General features: G+C 31.2%; 1 protein-coding gene across 3 annotated transcripts in view; it reads left to right on the forward strand.

Annotated features, from left to right (window-relative positions):
• LOC143250580 (uncharacterized) overlaps positions 1-15,204 on the forward strand; it is a 92,450-nt gene that overhangs the window by 32,952 nt on the left and 44,294 nt on the right. For all 3 annotated transcript variants that reach the window (XM_076501362.1, XM_076501363.1, XM_076501361.1), the window contains exons 6-7: positions 4,860-4,983; positions 11,362-11,561. In XM_076501362.1, the coding sequence (XP_076357477.1) occupies positions 4,860-4,983; positions 11,362-11,561 (324 nt within the window). The remainder of the gene's footprint in view (positions 1-4,859; positions 4,984-11,361; positions 11,562-15,204) is intronic.

Below are 15,204 nucleotides of genomic sequence, written 5' to 3' on the forward strand. Positions count from 1 at the left end.
ATTATTTTCTCTCGCTGGAACGCTATTCACGTGATACAAAATTTTCATTTCACTACTTGCTGTTGCTATCAGTTCTGTTAGGAGACATTACCATAGAAATTGTGCTTTTTCTTTGTCTTTCTAAAGAGGCAACAGTACATGCTAAGTTCAGTAACTAAACTTGCCATACATCAACTTTGAATTAATTGCTTCTTGTTATGAACAAAACCAAACAATCATAAAATAATTGATCACAAAATAAATAAATTAATCATATCTACATTAAACAGTCTTTTATATCATGACAGTGTAATTGCTGAGATTTGAAACACTTGATGAAAACATGTATTCATCTGGGAGATGATAAATGTTAAATAATTCAACCAGCACAAGGTGAGTCTTCCTTATTACAATGCATTTAAAGTTATTTTTTCCCATTTTTAAGGTCAGAAAGTTGGTTATTACGTATGCAGCAAAGATAGAATTAGGAGCATTTTTGATAATGCCAATTTTTAAAAAAATCTTGAAGATTCCTCTTTTATTGAATGAAAACTTTCAAATGCTGTCACTTTATTTGAACTTTGGTTGGAATACTTCATTTAGTGTAGAAGACAGTTTGTTGAAAATGTGTAGAGTAGTAGCAAAAATCTTTAAATTTATAGCTGAAGTGAACAATGAATTTAAGCAATGAAATTGTACTAACAATAAGATCAATCCCCAATTTAGTTTTACACTAGTTCAAATAAAAAATTGAAGAGATCATGATTTATTTTCATTACATATTTATTAATAACTCCAACCATTTCAAATTTGATTATGCTTTTAAAGTACATTGTCTGTGATCATCATAGTTTTTAAGATTATACTCAACAATACTACACACGACTTCATCTAATTTACATAATGGGAATGGGCAATCAGAATTGGGCTGATTGTGTGCTATAATAATAGGCAATTATTATTCTGATTATGACGGGATTGATAAAACGACAGTATTTTGTGGTTTTTGTTGTTGTTGACTAGTGCAGTCAGCAAAGTTGGATTGAAAAGTACTTGCTCCAATATGCATACATTTAGGAATAATATACATGCAGTAAGATAAATTCTCCAAACATCTTACAAGCTTTTAATTTTTACTTAAGTGTTTTTGGAAAGTGTTGACAAAAAGAACTTGTGTGGACATCTAAATGTGTGATCCTTGATGCAGGCTTGGTGTCATATATATATATAAAAAGTTAAAATAGCATTTGGATTGAAAACAATAGTCATTTTCATGAAAAGTTCATATAATCACCCTGTATTTCTAATTTTATATATCAGTTCTATTATACTGATACAAATAGCTTGAATATTGAATGTAGTAATGGCATTATTATTAATGAAACTGCATTTTCTTTGCATACTCAGGCATTCATAGTGACAATGTTTGTGGATCGTACATGACTGATGAGTGTTAGTAAATTTGGGAAGGTCCTTTCATGGTTTGTCATAAATTCTGCATGGTTAAGAAATGCTTAAATCAGTTTATGTGGAGTCAGACTTTTAATGGCTCTTTTGATTTTAAGGGACCATGCAGGCTACCTAGCAGATACTACTTTACAGGTCTCCCAACATTTTTGTGTCCCAATGGTTCACAGGCCCTAGTTAATTTTGAGCTCTAGCTTAGGTTGTAAGTCAGGTGAATTAAAGTGATTTTGGTGTGTACTGATATAGTAATTTGATATTTTTTTGTTTTCTAAAATGCATTTTTGAAAGTACTAAAATTAATCTGTCTTTCTCTCCTCTTGAGAAAATAAAAAAAGCTTACAGTGAGGCTTAACAACTGTGATGCTGAAGTGCAAATCAATTTCTTCATATCTGAAGTACTATAATTTGTTTTTATATATATATTTTTATGTATTGCTCAATGTTTTAAGTGAAGTAACTAAAAATTAAGTTTCTAGAAGAAAATAATAATAACATATACAGTGGAATCCCTCTAAGAAGCTGCCCCTCAGATTCGGTCATCGCTTGAAAGCGGTTATTCAATCACAGTTCCTTTTTTTGTTTACATAATCCCTAATTATGCACAGTGGAACCCCTCTAATCAGGCCAGTTTGTCTCAGTCCTGAAGGTGGCTGCTTTAGAGGTGTTCCATTGTATTCATGTTCATAAACATTATATACTTATGTTGCTAAACTCCAAATAATTCTGGGAGCATAATTAATATCAGAATACTTACAAAGTTTATTGGATCAGCTTAGGCCTTATCATAAATATTTTCCCATACTTTTGTTATTTTAGACAGTTATTATTATAATCACTTTTTGTGTAATCATGCTAATAAATTCTTTTCCACTGTGTTTTTGTAGCCAGAATTATGATAAACTCTGAGGGAATCATTAGCTTATTGCATTGTACAAGCTTGCTTGCTGTTAAAATGTTGTGGTGTAATGGCAGAAGTGGTTTTTAAGTGCCTTATGTTTGACAGGTTACACATTGGTTGCTAATAATAAAATAAACATTGAAAATAAATGCAAACAAGTCAGAAGTAAAAAGTTTCAGGAGAAGTATTTTGGAGCTTTATAATAAATTCTGAAAAGGATTAGAACAGAGAACAGTGCGACTCATTTCTGTTCAATATTTTGTATGGTTATTACAAGTTCTTTTTTTTTATATTAACTGAATGGTTATAGAGTTAGGGTAGAGAAATTAAAAGAATATAAAGTTTTTGAAAAAAATGTTTAATATTTATTTAGGAGTTTTTGAGATTGTGCAAATAAAATTTGGTAACTTTCAGATGTAGGAAAGTTTTTAATCTTAAATTAAATATCACTTTGCAGTTGGAGCAGTTAATATTCCATATCAACATTCTATATATTCATGGGCAAATTTTTAGAAAAAGCACTTGATTAAAAGTTCTGGTTTTTGTCTATGGAAAATGTGTAGTGTTTACTAACGTCGTAAGATATTTGTAGAAATATAGAAACTCTAATGGTCACTTTGGGGTTGTAATTAGTGTTATCCACCAAGACAGTAGTGAAAGGATGAAAGATATACTCATACTTTGCTTCAGATAAGTTTGCATATCCTCATCTAATGTGACATTACAAGTTGTTCATGTGTCAATAAATCCATTATTTCACATGGAGCTTCTGGGTAAGATAATTGAGAAAACATCAAAAATCTTCAACAAGTTTGCATAAGGTACTCGTTACTCTAAATATTACTCTGGAAATTTGCTGTGGATTGTTCCATTTCATGTGTCACTCTGAACTTGTTTGATAAGGCAGTTACTAATGCTTGGCAGTTATTATGACTCTGAACTGGAAGGCTGCTTAACACCTTTGCAACAGGTCAAAGGTCATTGAGTTTGTTGACTTGCATTCAAAATTTTATTGAACTACTATTTTATGAATTTTTGTTAGTAAGTTTGGAATCAAACTGTAGATTGTAATTCAACCTTTAATATTATATATGGGTTAATTTCTTAATTTAAAAGTAAATATTAAAAAACACATCTAAATGTAGATTTTAATGAGTCATGTGGTATGTTTAATGCAGCATTATTTAAAATTAGGCATTTGTGATGTCAAAATATTAAGTATAATTTTGTACAAATTAAGAACTTGTATTACCAATATTGAAACTCCAGAATGTAAAATAAAATCTCATATCTTTTTTTTTTCTCTGAAATATGGTTTATGTACTGATTCAAACAAAGTGGCCCCATTTACCTATTTCCATTTTTTTGGAAACAGTCCCTTAAATACACTTTCTTCAACATATGACATGCAGGTAACCAATTGACAGTTAAGAATGTCTTCCAAGTGGTTTTCTCAGCTATTTTAATATGTAAGATTTCAAGGAGATAGACTGTGTCTTCAGTCTGGTTGAAGTTTCTTATTTTTTTAGACCTAAATACAGCTTAGTTACCAAGCTTAATGAATTATAGTGAAATTATATGGTATCATTATAGTTATTTATGATTTTTAGGTTAATTAACTATATATATATGTTTTAATGTTTTAAAAAGCTTAGGAACCTGTGTCCAGCAGCAACTGAGTTCAAAGGTTGTAGCTAGAAGAGATAATTGTTTACTTTACTTTTTTATTTAATGTTTTTTGCTTTAAGAAAAGTAACGTTAATAACTTATTTTTAAATAGTAATAATCTAAATACATATAAAATGTAATATATGTACAGGGCATGATAAAAAACCTTACTGTTGTCTCTATGATATCCAGACATTCTTCTCTCTCACTTCAATAACTAGCAGTCTGATTATACTCACTGAACATCAAAATCTGGCTAATGGAAAAGTCTACTGAGCTTGACATAGTTATTTATGATATAAATAAATATTTTGTTTCTTTATATATTTGTCTGTTTCTTCCTTTGCTGTTCATATTAAAATTATGTTCTGCTTATACTACTTAACTTAATACTTGCTGTTTATCATGAATGACTTGTAATTTACAGTTAGAAGTTTAATGTACCTGAATACCACAGTAGTAACTTACAGAATGTAGACTCAACTTAAAAGGTCCTGCATTCCAGCTACTACTGGAAATACAGCAAAAGTGTCTTTGTTATAAGAAATAGTTCAGTGGTTTTCAAACTCTTTGTTATTTAGGTACACCACAATGAGACCCATACACAATGCTTCTGCTTTCCTTTTATGATCATGCATGAACTATTCCATGAACTACAGATTGAGAATCACGGAATTAGTTGAAAGTTTTTGCATTTAATAAGTACAAAATTTTTACACGTTTAAATAAAGTAAAAAACAACTCAAATTGACCTCACTTATGTTGAGTACATTAAAGAAAATTATAATGTTGGGAACAACACTTGTAGCACAGAACCAATCTTAAATTCAGAATTTACTCCTTCCAGCTGATAACATGGAAAAAGAAGAGAAAAATTATTTAAATCCTCCACTTAAGAAAAGGCAAAAGTTCTATAACAAAACTAGATTTTGGGACCATGTAAGACAACACACAGGAGAAAAACCTTTCAAGTGAGTTTTTTTTTTACTTTGATTAACTAGTACATTCAATGTTTTGTTGAAATATTTTATCTATAAAGAAATTTTCCTTAAGTAATCCAGGATTTTGCTCAGGATTTCAGTTGTAGTGAACTGATGATGTTGTACCTAGAGGGTTGAGGCAAAACGTTTTCAGACACCTTCATTTTTATTGTTTATTCATAATGTAAATCTATAGCAACTTAGAAATAAATGTACATGGAACTTACGTGTTCTGTTATTTTGTTATTTGAGTGGATGGTTGAAAACACTGAGTGCTGAAAAATGTTTGCTAATTCCATGCTGCTCCTACCACTGTGCAAAAATCCGTGCCTTTTTTTTTTTATCTGATTTGCTGCTGAATAATCTGTATTTTTGTTTTTTTTATACCAGGTAATTTATTCTTTCACATATATATACTTTTTATTATTAAGTACTCAGTTTTATTTTGTTTGATTAAAAGTTTTCTTGCTTTTTGTTGTATAACTCATACTTCCAACATTTTCTTAACGAGTTGTCTAGTTTATTTTCTTCACGATCTTTTCTTTCCAGTTAGTTTTTAGCATTAATATATTTTATATAGCTTTTTGTTTTACCTGGCTTTCAGTAATACTATTTTAGTGATACTACAATGTCTGTTACCCTTAGGAGTTGATGTCTGAGTGTGATTGCATACATTCAGATTACTGAATCATTTATAATTTTTGTCACCATGTTTTATTTAACATCCACACTGTGTCAAATACTTTGTTTTCTACAAGCTACAGATGGCAAAGTTGTATATTTCAAAAGAAAAGTTTTTATTTTTTTGTTAATCTTTTATATTACATTAATGACATACAGGTATATTTGTAAGAAACATTTTAGTCTTGATGTTACTGCTGTGTTTTTTGCAACCATATGTAATGTAAATTTTTGTCCCCTGTGTGTCTGCTTCACAGAATTGCATTTCATCAATCTTTAGGCAACTCTTGTCTAAACTCATGAGATTTCTTAGGATTTGCACTGCAGCATAATGATGATGTTATGCAGTAAAAGCCCTACACCAATAGGAGGGTGACATAGCATACCTGCACACCGGCATTGTTTGCACTCTTATGCTCATGATTTTTATTCTGTTTCTTAGCACTGAATACATCAGATGTGTTTTGTCTTTGTCATTTTAATAAGGTTTACAATGTTGAGGGAACTTTATTTTCTTCATTAATTAAAAAAGAAAAAATTAAACTATGAGCATTTGTTCACTTGATATCTCCTTCAAGGTGGATTCCAGTTTGTGCTGAGATTCCCAAGTAAGATTCTATACTTTCAGTTTACTTCATCTGGAATCTGAACATCTACCTATGTGTTTGCCACAAATGGTGACACATGAAGGGGAGGAGAGAATCTTGGTGGCTGAGAGGTGTCCAGCATACTGTAACACACCTCTTTAGCCTTGAATTCCTGTAGATGACAAGTCCTTGGGTGGTTCCCCCACATTTCTCCCTACTGGGCCTATTCAGCTTGGGTGAACTAAGTATTAATGTTGAATGTTCTTAGTTGGTGTTGTGAACATTGTGTTTGATGTTGCTGTTTGGGTGTAGTGCTTATGAAGTCCTGGTATTGCTGTATTTTTGTTTAGCATTGTTGTGCTGATGATGTGGTTATAAACCAAAGGGTTCTCCATCCATTTCTCCTTCATCTGAATAAAAATGACCACTTTGATACAGTGGAATGGCCAAGGTTTCTGATCTAATCTAGATGACATTAAGGCCTTGATTGATTTCTATAATTTGGTGTGTCTCTCCTAACAGGAAGCATTTGTGAAACCTGCCAATACAGTTAACTTTCAACCGTTTTCTTTATACCAGAATGACAAGTTGTGTTAATGGATGAGTGTATGGAGGGGTCAACCAACATGCTTCCACTCTGTCCCTTGATACATCCTTGGAGGCCATCACCATCTCGTTTTCCTGGGTCATACCGTCACTGTTAGTTCTCTCTACCTGTCTTCTAGAAGGACTTATCAATCAGACTTAGGTGTTCAGCTGCTCACTGGGGAGACTTTTACCCTTCTTTTACATTCTGCCATATTTCTTGGGATCCAGACAGACTTTACTGCCTAGTCTATGCTGTTTGTCGAAACTTCATTTGTACCTCTCACTTTAGGGTTTGTATCTCCCACTGTAAATTCCCTGAGATTTCTTTTCCTCCTGGTGCAAATCTGCTTTTAATGGTTTGGTCTGTCTCATTCTTGGTTTGGTTTCTTCCTGTTTTGTGGTTGTTACTCACTGATGGTCTGAATTTTGCACTTTTATTTTTTCACTGCTTGTTTTGATCTGCTGTTGGAGATCATTCCAGCTGACATGTGGATTACCTTGTATAACTTTGTCACACACTCTTTTCACCATCTGGATGTGTTATCTCCCATAGGTTACTGTTTACCTCCACTCCTCATCTTATATCTCCCTACCATCTTTGGAGAGTGTGTACATTCTCCTTTGTTTCTAGCATTTGCTTTCAAGATCTTGCCTAGTGACTGGTGGTTCCTTCCAGGGTGCACTTATTTCCCAGAATTCTACATGTTGTTTCTAAGTTGTTGGAACACAAGTTACGTTTTCCTTCTGCTTCTTGAAGATGAAAATAGTTGGGACCCATCACTTACTACAGACTGGAAGACATGCCATCTGGTTTTGGACTGGATTTGACCCACCAACTACCTGTAATTATCTTCTTATTCAGATGAGTCGAGGTGAGAACTTACAAACAAACTGTACCATTCTTCTGTACTTATTTGTCCTCCTACAGCTTATGTCAGTCCAAGACTCTAGTGCTAGATTTGTGGTAAGACACACTAATGACATGTATTCTGGAGGCTTCTTCCACAGTTTGTGGACCTTGAGTTTTATCAGCCAGTGTTGATCTAATAAGTGTGATGGTACAGTTGAGTTGAGTAGTAGGTACAGTCAGAACCAGTCCAACCGATGCTACACATATTGACTCTCCAATCTCTTGTATGTAAGTCCTGAGATAGCCATGTTCTAATTCTGCCCATACCCCCGATAAATTGGACTTGTTTGCCTGTTTTTCTCCTCCAATCTGGGTAAAGAGAGGTGCCCTGGAAGAGATATTATGTGGTGTTCCACGGGTGTGCTTCTGTGAAACCCTTGCCATCAGGTGTCATATGCCATGAGTTTCCTTCACTTTCTGAAAGGTGTTCATCTAAGTAATTTTCTCGCTATTTCCTCCATCATCAGAAGTTAGTATTTTCCTTACCTGTAAATGTATTTCTGCTGTATTTGACTATACAAAGTTTTTATATCCTTACCAATGACCCCACAAACTTCAAAGACTTCAAACACTACCTACTTGTTTGTTACAGTGTGATAAAAATATCATTTTGGTCTTCAGTATCATCTAAAAACCAACCTCTATTGCAAAAACATGTACAAATTGTTACAGAAATAAAGGCTTCACTTGTCATTATGTTAATATCACAAGATCTATATATGACTTCATGGGAAAATTCCAAATCCAGCAATAATTCATATGTATTAAAAGAAATTGATATAAATCATGTGACTTGTGAAAGATGCAACGTGCTATACATCTGTCAGACAAGTTTCTGCTAAGGAGATTGCTTGTGTGAACATATTTCCTGTATCACGATACTCTAAAACCCAAGGTGTAGACACTCCAATAACTCTTGATGTTAAATCTTCAGCTTCTCTATACTATGACTTAAATTTGCTTCTTTTGCTACACACAAAGAGAAGACTTGGAAAAACATAAAATTTGTCTACATTATGAATGAATAAATTATTCTCATTATTTCAATTTTTTCCACTTACCCTCCATCGACTTTTGTTTTTTCTTATTTACACTATTTCTTAAGGATCTTTGTTTTGTTTAATATTTCATTCAGACTAAGTGTTCTTGTAATGTTTTAACTAGATGTGCCACATAAAACTGTTTTCTATGTCATTTTCTTCACCAAATTTGTTGCTTTTATATGTATTTATTCATTTTCGTTTAGTAAGTTACTTCTCAAAGTTAGATTTTATGATTTTATATTAAATCGTAATTCATCGTTGTAGCTTGGTAAACAATATTATCTCTCATTGTTCATATATTGGTTCCCTTTATTCATACTCTACTTATTTTTTACTTTATTTCTTTTCTCATATAGTTTGATATGTCAATTTTTAATATACTCTCTCATAATTTTTATTTATTCTAATGTAACTAATTATTTTTTTAATTCTCATATATTTATCATTATACTTTAAGATATGTTTCTCAAGTCTTTGAACCATGTGTTCTTTTCTTTATATTCAACCTCTTGTAAAAGCCACTTTCTTCTCACTGCCATCATCATGAAGAGCTGTTTGTTGTTCAAACAACCTTTTTAATATTTGCCAATTAAGTTATTTTAATTTGGAAAAGTTTATACTTTGCTTTCTTCATGTATGTTTGCAATATGCCTATTTTAAGTTATTCGTTTTACATTATAGATGTATGAGCTAAAGATGGCAAGTTAGTGTTCTTATTTTGAGGTTGATCATATATGTGTCATACAAGCTACAGACAAACAATTCATGTTATAAGATTTTTTTTCTTAAGGCTTTTAATTTTGTATTTGAATCATAAAAGCTGTAGAATAGTTAAGGCATGTAACCTTGATTGTAAAGAATTTAAAAGTAATTTCATTAAATAGCCTCTTACTGTATAGGATGTAATAATAATTATTACAAATGAACTTGGGTTTTTAATTATAGTTATTGTATATAGCTTTCATCATTTATGAATATGTTTGGTTGTTTGGACTTTTAACAGTAGTTATTATAAATGATTTGTTTGTATAATTTTTATGAATAACTTTAATCATAGAAGTTATTAGTATTGCTATTAGAAATTTTAAGAATAGTTGTGGTAAATAAACTTGACATATTTTCTATCTCCTTAGTTAAATTATAATTTTTTTAAAAATTGTGTGTACTATGAATTATTTGTGTTTAAGATAGAAAGTTGGTCAAGATAACCACTAAGTTTTTCTTGCCCTTGATTTAGATGTGTTACCATTAGAAAGGATTAGTGTAGTGTGGCACATGTTATAGACAGCAACACTGTTTCTTTTCTACTGGCAAGTCAGGTGATATCCCAAGAATACCATGCTCCTTTTTAATAGTGAAAGTGACCTTCAATTCCATGGGCATTGACTGTACTGTGGGAGAATTTTGCATTATTGTACTTTTTTTTTTACAATGTTTTCTTAGTCTAAGACAAATAATATGAAGTTAAAGAAAGATATAAATCTAAATAGATAGATCTATAACCATTGAAAGAAAGTTACAACACACACCAGTAAAGGTACTAAGAGACATTTGCCTTTTAGCAACCATGATTGTATTTGTGAATTGTTTAGATAAAGATTGGTTCACTGAGCTTTAGCTTGTACCCAGTACTTCTCTTTACTTTAGGCTTAGTTCAAGTTAAGAGATATCAGATTTTGCTTCAGAGTATGTTTTCTAGTGACTTTCCTATTATTCTTCAGTTTGTACTTGAATACTCAAGGAGAGATTGGGAAAAACAGAAATATCATATAGTTTTTTTTTCTTCTAACCATGATTGTTGAGGGTTTAAGAGCAGATACCATATAGGCTTGAATGTAGAGGGTTAAAAAATTGTTATCACATGTAACCTTCAATGTAAAGGGTTTAAGGTTGGTTATTTTACACAACCTTAAGTGTAAATGAGAAAATTAGTCTTGAATATAGTAGAATAATTATTGTTTTTGTGTTTGTTAATAGTATAATGTAGTAAAAGTTTTCAATTTTACCTTCAATAATTAATACAGAAGATGTCTTTAATTAGGTGTATTTAAGTAATATTTTTAATTTTCTGTAGTTTTGCATTTAGCTATGACAATGTAATAAGCCAGGGAAAATACAAAATACATTACACTGAACAGATGTAGTGATTAATAGTTTGCTTATTTGACTATCTGTTGTTTTTTATATTTTAAATAAAGTTTGGCTTTTGAGCATACTTTAAATTTATCTGTTGGGTACCAATATACTGAATAGCATATCATGGTGGTAGCGATTGATGCATTTCACTAAATATTTCCTTTAACATTCTAAGTAGTGTATGTATTATATTAAAGATAAATTTTTCTTGTTATATTTCACTTTGTATGTTTTGAATATCAAATTATTATTATTTTTATTCTTAAATGTTTTTTATTACCCTGCATTTCTTCTTATTTTGAATGTTATATCTGTAATATTAAATGAAATTTCTAAAAGATTTTAGGTGTTGCATGTTACATTAATTGGTATGTTATTGTAAATGACAGATACACCAAAGTAAATTGTTCCTGTGGTTTTCCAGGTGTTATATATGTGAGAAATCTTTTTTCTCATCATCCATACTGAAATCGCACATGACTCAGCATGAGGAGAAAGAATATCTTTGTAAGTTGTGTAACAACAATCCTCGGACACAAGAACAGCTGATGACTCATATGTATCAGAAACATGGTGTACCAATGTATGAATGTCACTTTTGCAAAAAGAGATTTGGCGGAAAAAGTTTGTATTTTTTTTCTGTATCACTTTGGATTTTAATTAAGGATTATTAAGTCATTAAGGTGAAAAAATAGTACTTCAAATCAGATAGTTCTACCTCTGAATTACTGACAGTCTTTCCTTGTTGAGTTTGGACTTGTGCTATAAACAAAGCATAACTCAAAATTTTTTTTCTTTATGCTTTACAGAACAAGCTTTACTCACTTATAACTCTCCACTTCCCTGATGCATAAAGTGTATGCATAAAGCATAAATATTTTTCCATTGTTTAGTAACCCCAGTGGCTGTTTTAAATTAACTACTTTTGTCATTCTAATTAAAGGCTTTGTGTGATTTTTTGTACCAGTGTCTAGTTTTTATGTTATGATTGTCTCTAAGGCCCTTTTCATTAGTTATTAGTTGTTACTTTTGACAGCATTAAAACAAAAATGGATGAAATTGGCAACAAAAACTTTTAATATGAGACACCCCAAACTGAACTAGTGGTCCTAAAAGTAATAAAAAGTGGTATAGTCTTCACTCAATTTTTTACATTACAAACATTACTTTAACATTCTCTTCTGCTGACATAAATAATGAACCTATGAATCATTATGGTGTGATCTTATGACCCAAAGATATCACCCATAGTAAGAGTAATTAATTACACTTTGCCAGATTTCTAAGTCCTACAGTGTTTATTTATTTCATCCTCAGTTATTGGAAACTGGTTAGTGTTGGTATTGCCTTGGATGTTTAAGGCTTGGACACTGCTGCTACTTTATTGAATGTACTCGAATATGGAGACTGAAAAGTCTATAATTTCCCTTGTTCTCTTACTTAATGCTATTGTGCCATATTTGTTGTTTCTCCAGAAATTAGTGTGTAAAGATTTCACAAAGAGTTTACATGAGAAAGGTAATGTATATTTGTATTTCAAAGACTTTCTGAGGAGTTACTGGATCAGGTGTGGAATCTTAAATTAATATTAATTTTGAATGAATTAGTTTTCTATCAACTGTTAAAATTTGATATGAATGATTTCTTTTACATGCTTTTTATTTTTCTAACTGCAAGGTATATCTCTTTTGTGGACCTCATAAATACTTGCAGTGAGCTGAAGATAATTCTTATTGTGTAAACTTTGCGTGAACACACACACACACACACACACACACACACACACCCTTCTTGTGTACAAGATATGCTTAGTATCCAAAATGCTGAGAGTCATGTGAAGTAGTATAAATTAGGCTATTTGTTATACAGATAGTGCAGAATCCAAGAAGTTCATCACTAAATCAATCCACTTCTTTTTAGGTTGCATCACAGTATTCAACCTCATATTCCATATCTTGTTTTTCCTGTTGTTCCTTAAAACCCAGTTTCTGTATGTGTTACAGCTGAAGCATAGATTAAAGAACGTAAACTGATACCTTGCTTTAGGGTCTTTAAACCCTTATTTGGATAATATTTGTTGTATTTATTGCAGAAGTTAGCAGTAGTTGCATCACAGTATATGCAAATGATATATTGAGCAATGTACAATGTATTTGTTTTGTTGATTTTATTTCTAATGATTTCTACACTTTACTCAAGTCTGAAGAAGGAATTGACCTTTTTTTTTTGGGATGCCTATAGATTCCAACTAGAAGAGTTTTTGCTTCTGCATTATTAGGAGCTCTCCATCTTTCTTGAATATAGAAAAAATTTCAACACTTTGAACATATTGAAATTTCTAATCAAGTTTTTATTTTTAGTTGAGGGAAGAACTATATCCTCTACTGCAGATAAATATGAAACTTTTGCTTTTTATCTGTCATAAAACCTAGGAGTTATCAATGTTTCACATAGAACACATCATGACTCTTATGTCCTTGAGAACTTGCCGAGGAAAGTGATGACAACATTAATCTTCCTTTCTCTATGAATAGAGTTTATTTTGTCTCATTCAGAAGGACACTACTCCTGAAAAAGATTATGTAAGTTATTTTGTGCTATTCATTCTTAAGGGGTTTTTCTCAAAACTTCTTTCTGAGTATAGTCACTGATAATTGGATTACTGCTGTATTTCCTTTTCTTTGAGGAAGTGCTGACATTTTCCTTATCCTTAGATCTAAGGCAATTCCTGCTGTCAACTTTCATTGCCCAGTATTCATGACTTTCTCTATTACTAAACTTTTGAACACATACTTAATGCGTGGCCAAACTATGAAACTCATTCCATCACAAACCAGAAAACTAATTTGCCAGTTTCAATAAAGTTAAACTTTAAACTAGTTGCATGTGTAATCAGTTTGTGATGGAATGAGTAAATATCATCTTTTGTGATAGTAATTCTCAAAAGCAGACTGTAAAATCACATTTTGCTGAGTTAAGTACTATAATAGCCAGACGCATGTATATAGATTATCAAAATGTACTACAAAAGTGTTCTTCAACTTGTGTTCCAAAACGTAGAACAGTAAAAAAAGGAGCAAGTATCTCCTCTAGTTATGACCTTTGTTCTTGGGTTCTGCTTGTTGTAGCTTGCAAAGCCTTAAGAAATTTTGAATGTGAAGGATGTGAAACAAAATTTTAAAAAATAATAAATTACTTCTTCCATACCATAGAATTCCATCCTAATTTATTAAGGTTAATAGCTAAGCTGAATTTGTATCTAAAAAAAATTACAAAATTTTGAGCTGGCTAAAGTCTAAACTTACCAACATGAAGGCTTGTCTTGAAGAAAAGAAAGGATGCTATTATATTTGCAAATGGCTGAGAAAATCACTAAGGGAACATTTTGAGATTCCCATTGGTTATTCACATGCTATATATACTTCCATTAATGAGGTGAGCAGAGACCACTGTTTGATTCAGTACATTAGTTATATATCATCATATATGTTTTTACTGTATATTCTAGTTTTTAAATATTGGTGATTTAAGTTTCTAATTTGTACAACATTATAGAGTTTGTATTTTAAGATCACACATCTGCTTTGAACCAATGCATTCAACATACCATGTGATGAACAAAAATCAAAGTTTAGATGTGTTTTTTGACTAATTGCATTTAAATTAAATTAAATAATGTATAATATTAAAGTTTGGATTATAACCTACAGTTTGATACTATACTTAATGACATAAATTCATAAAATAGTAGTTGAATAAAATTTTGAATGCAAGTTAACAAACATGATGACATGTCCTGTGACCCATGATTGTCATGATATTTCAATGAAGTGTGTACACAGCCAGTTTTGATGTAGATTCTCCTTGTAGTAACATCTATATGTACCCAGCCAGCTTTGATATGGAGTCATTTTATGCAAAGATTCATATGTACATAGCCAGATTTTATTTTAGTCAATTTATACAAGCATTCATATATACAGATTTTTGGTGTCTTGTTGCTTTGCTGGTTGTATCAAATTGCAAGAAGGTATTAGTTTGTGTTCAGAATATCTTTTTCCAGCTTCAAGTACAGTAAATGAGATTTCAAGTTACGTACTTTTTAAGTTGGTATGTTATTTTCTTACACCTAATATGGCAGTTTTGGAATTGTTTGTTAAAAGCAACATTTGAAAATAATCTCTTATTCAGTTTAACCCACTTCATGGAAGAAGTGTGGTTAATACATTTACTGTTTTTTAGTCTTTGAAGTTCATTAATTTATAAA

The sequence above is a fragment of the Tachypleus tridentatus genome, chromosome 5 (genome assembly GCF_004210375.1).
Source record: "Tachypleus tridentatus isolate NWPU-2018 chromosome 5, ASM421037v1, whole genome shotgun sequence".
In the NCBI taxonomy this organism is placed as follows: domain Eukaryota; kingdom Metazoa; phylum Arthropoda; class Merostomata; order Xiphosura; family Limulidae; genus Tachypleus; species Tachypleus tridentatus.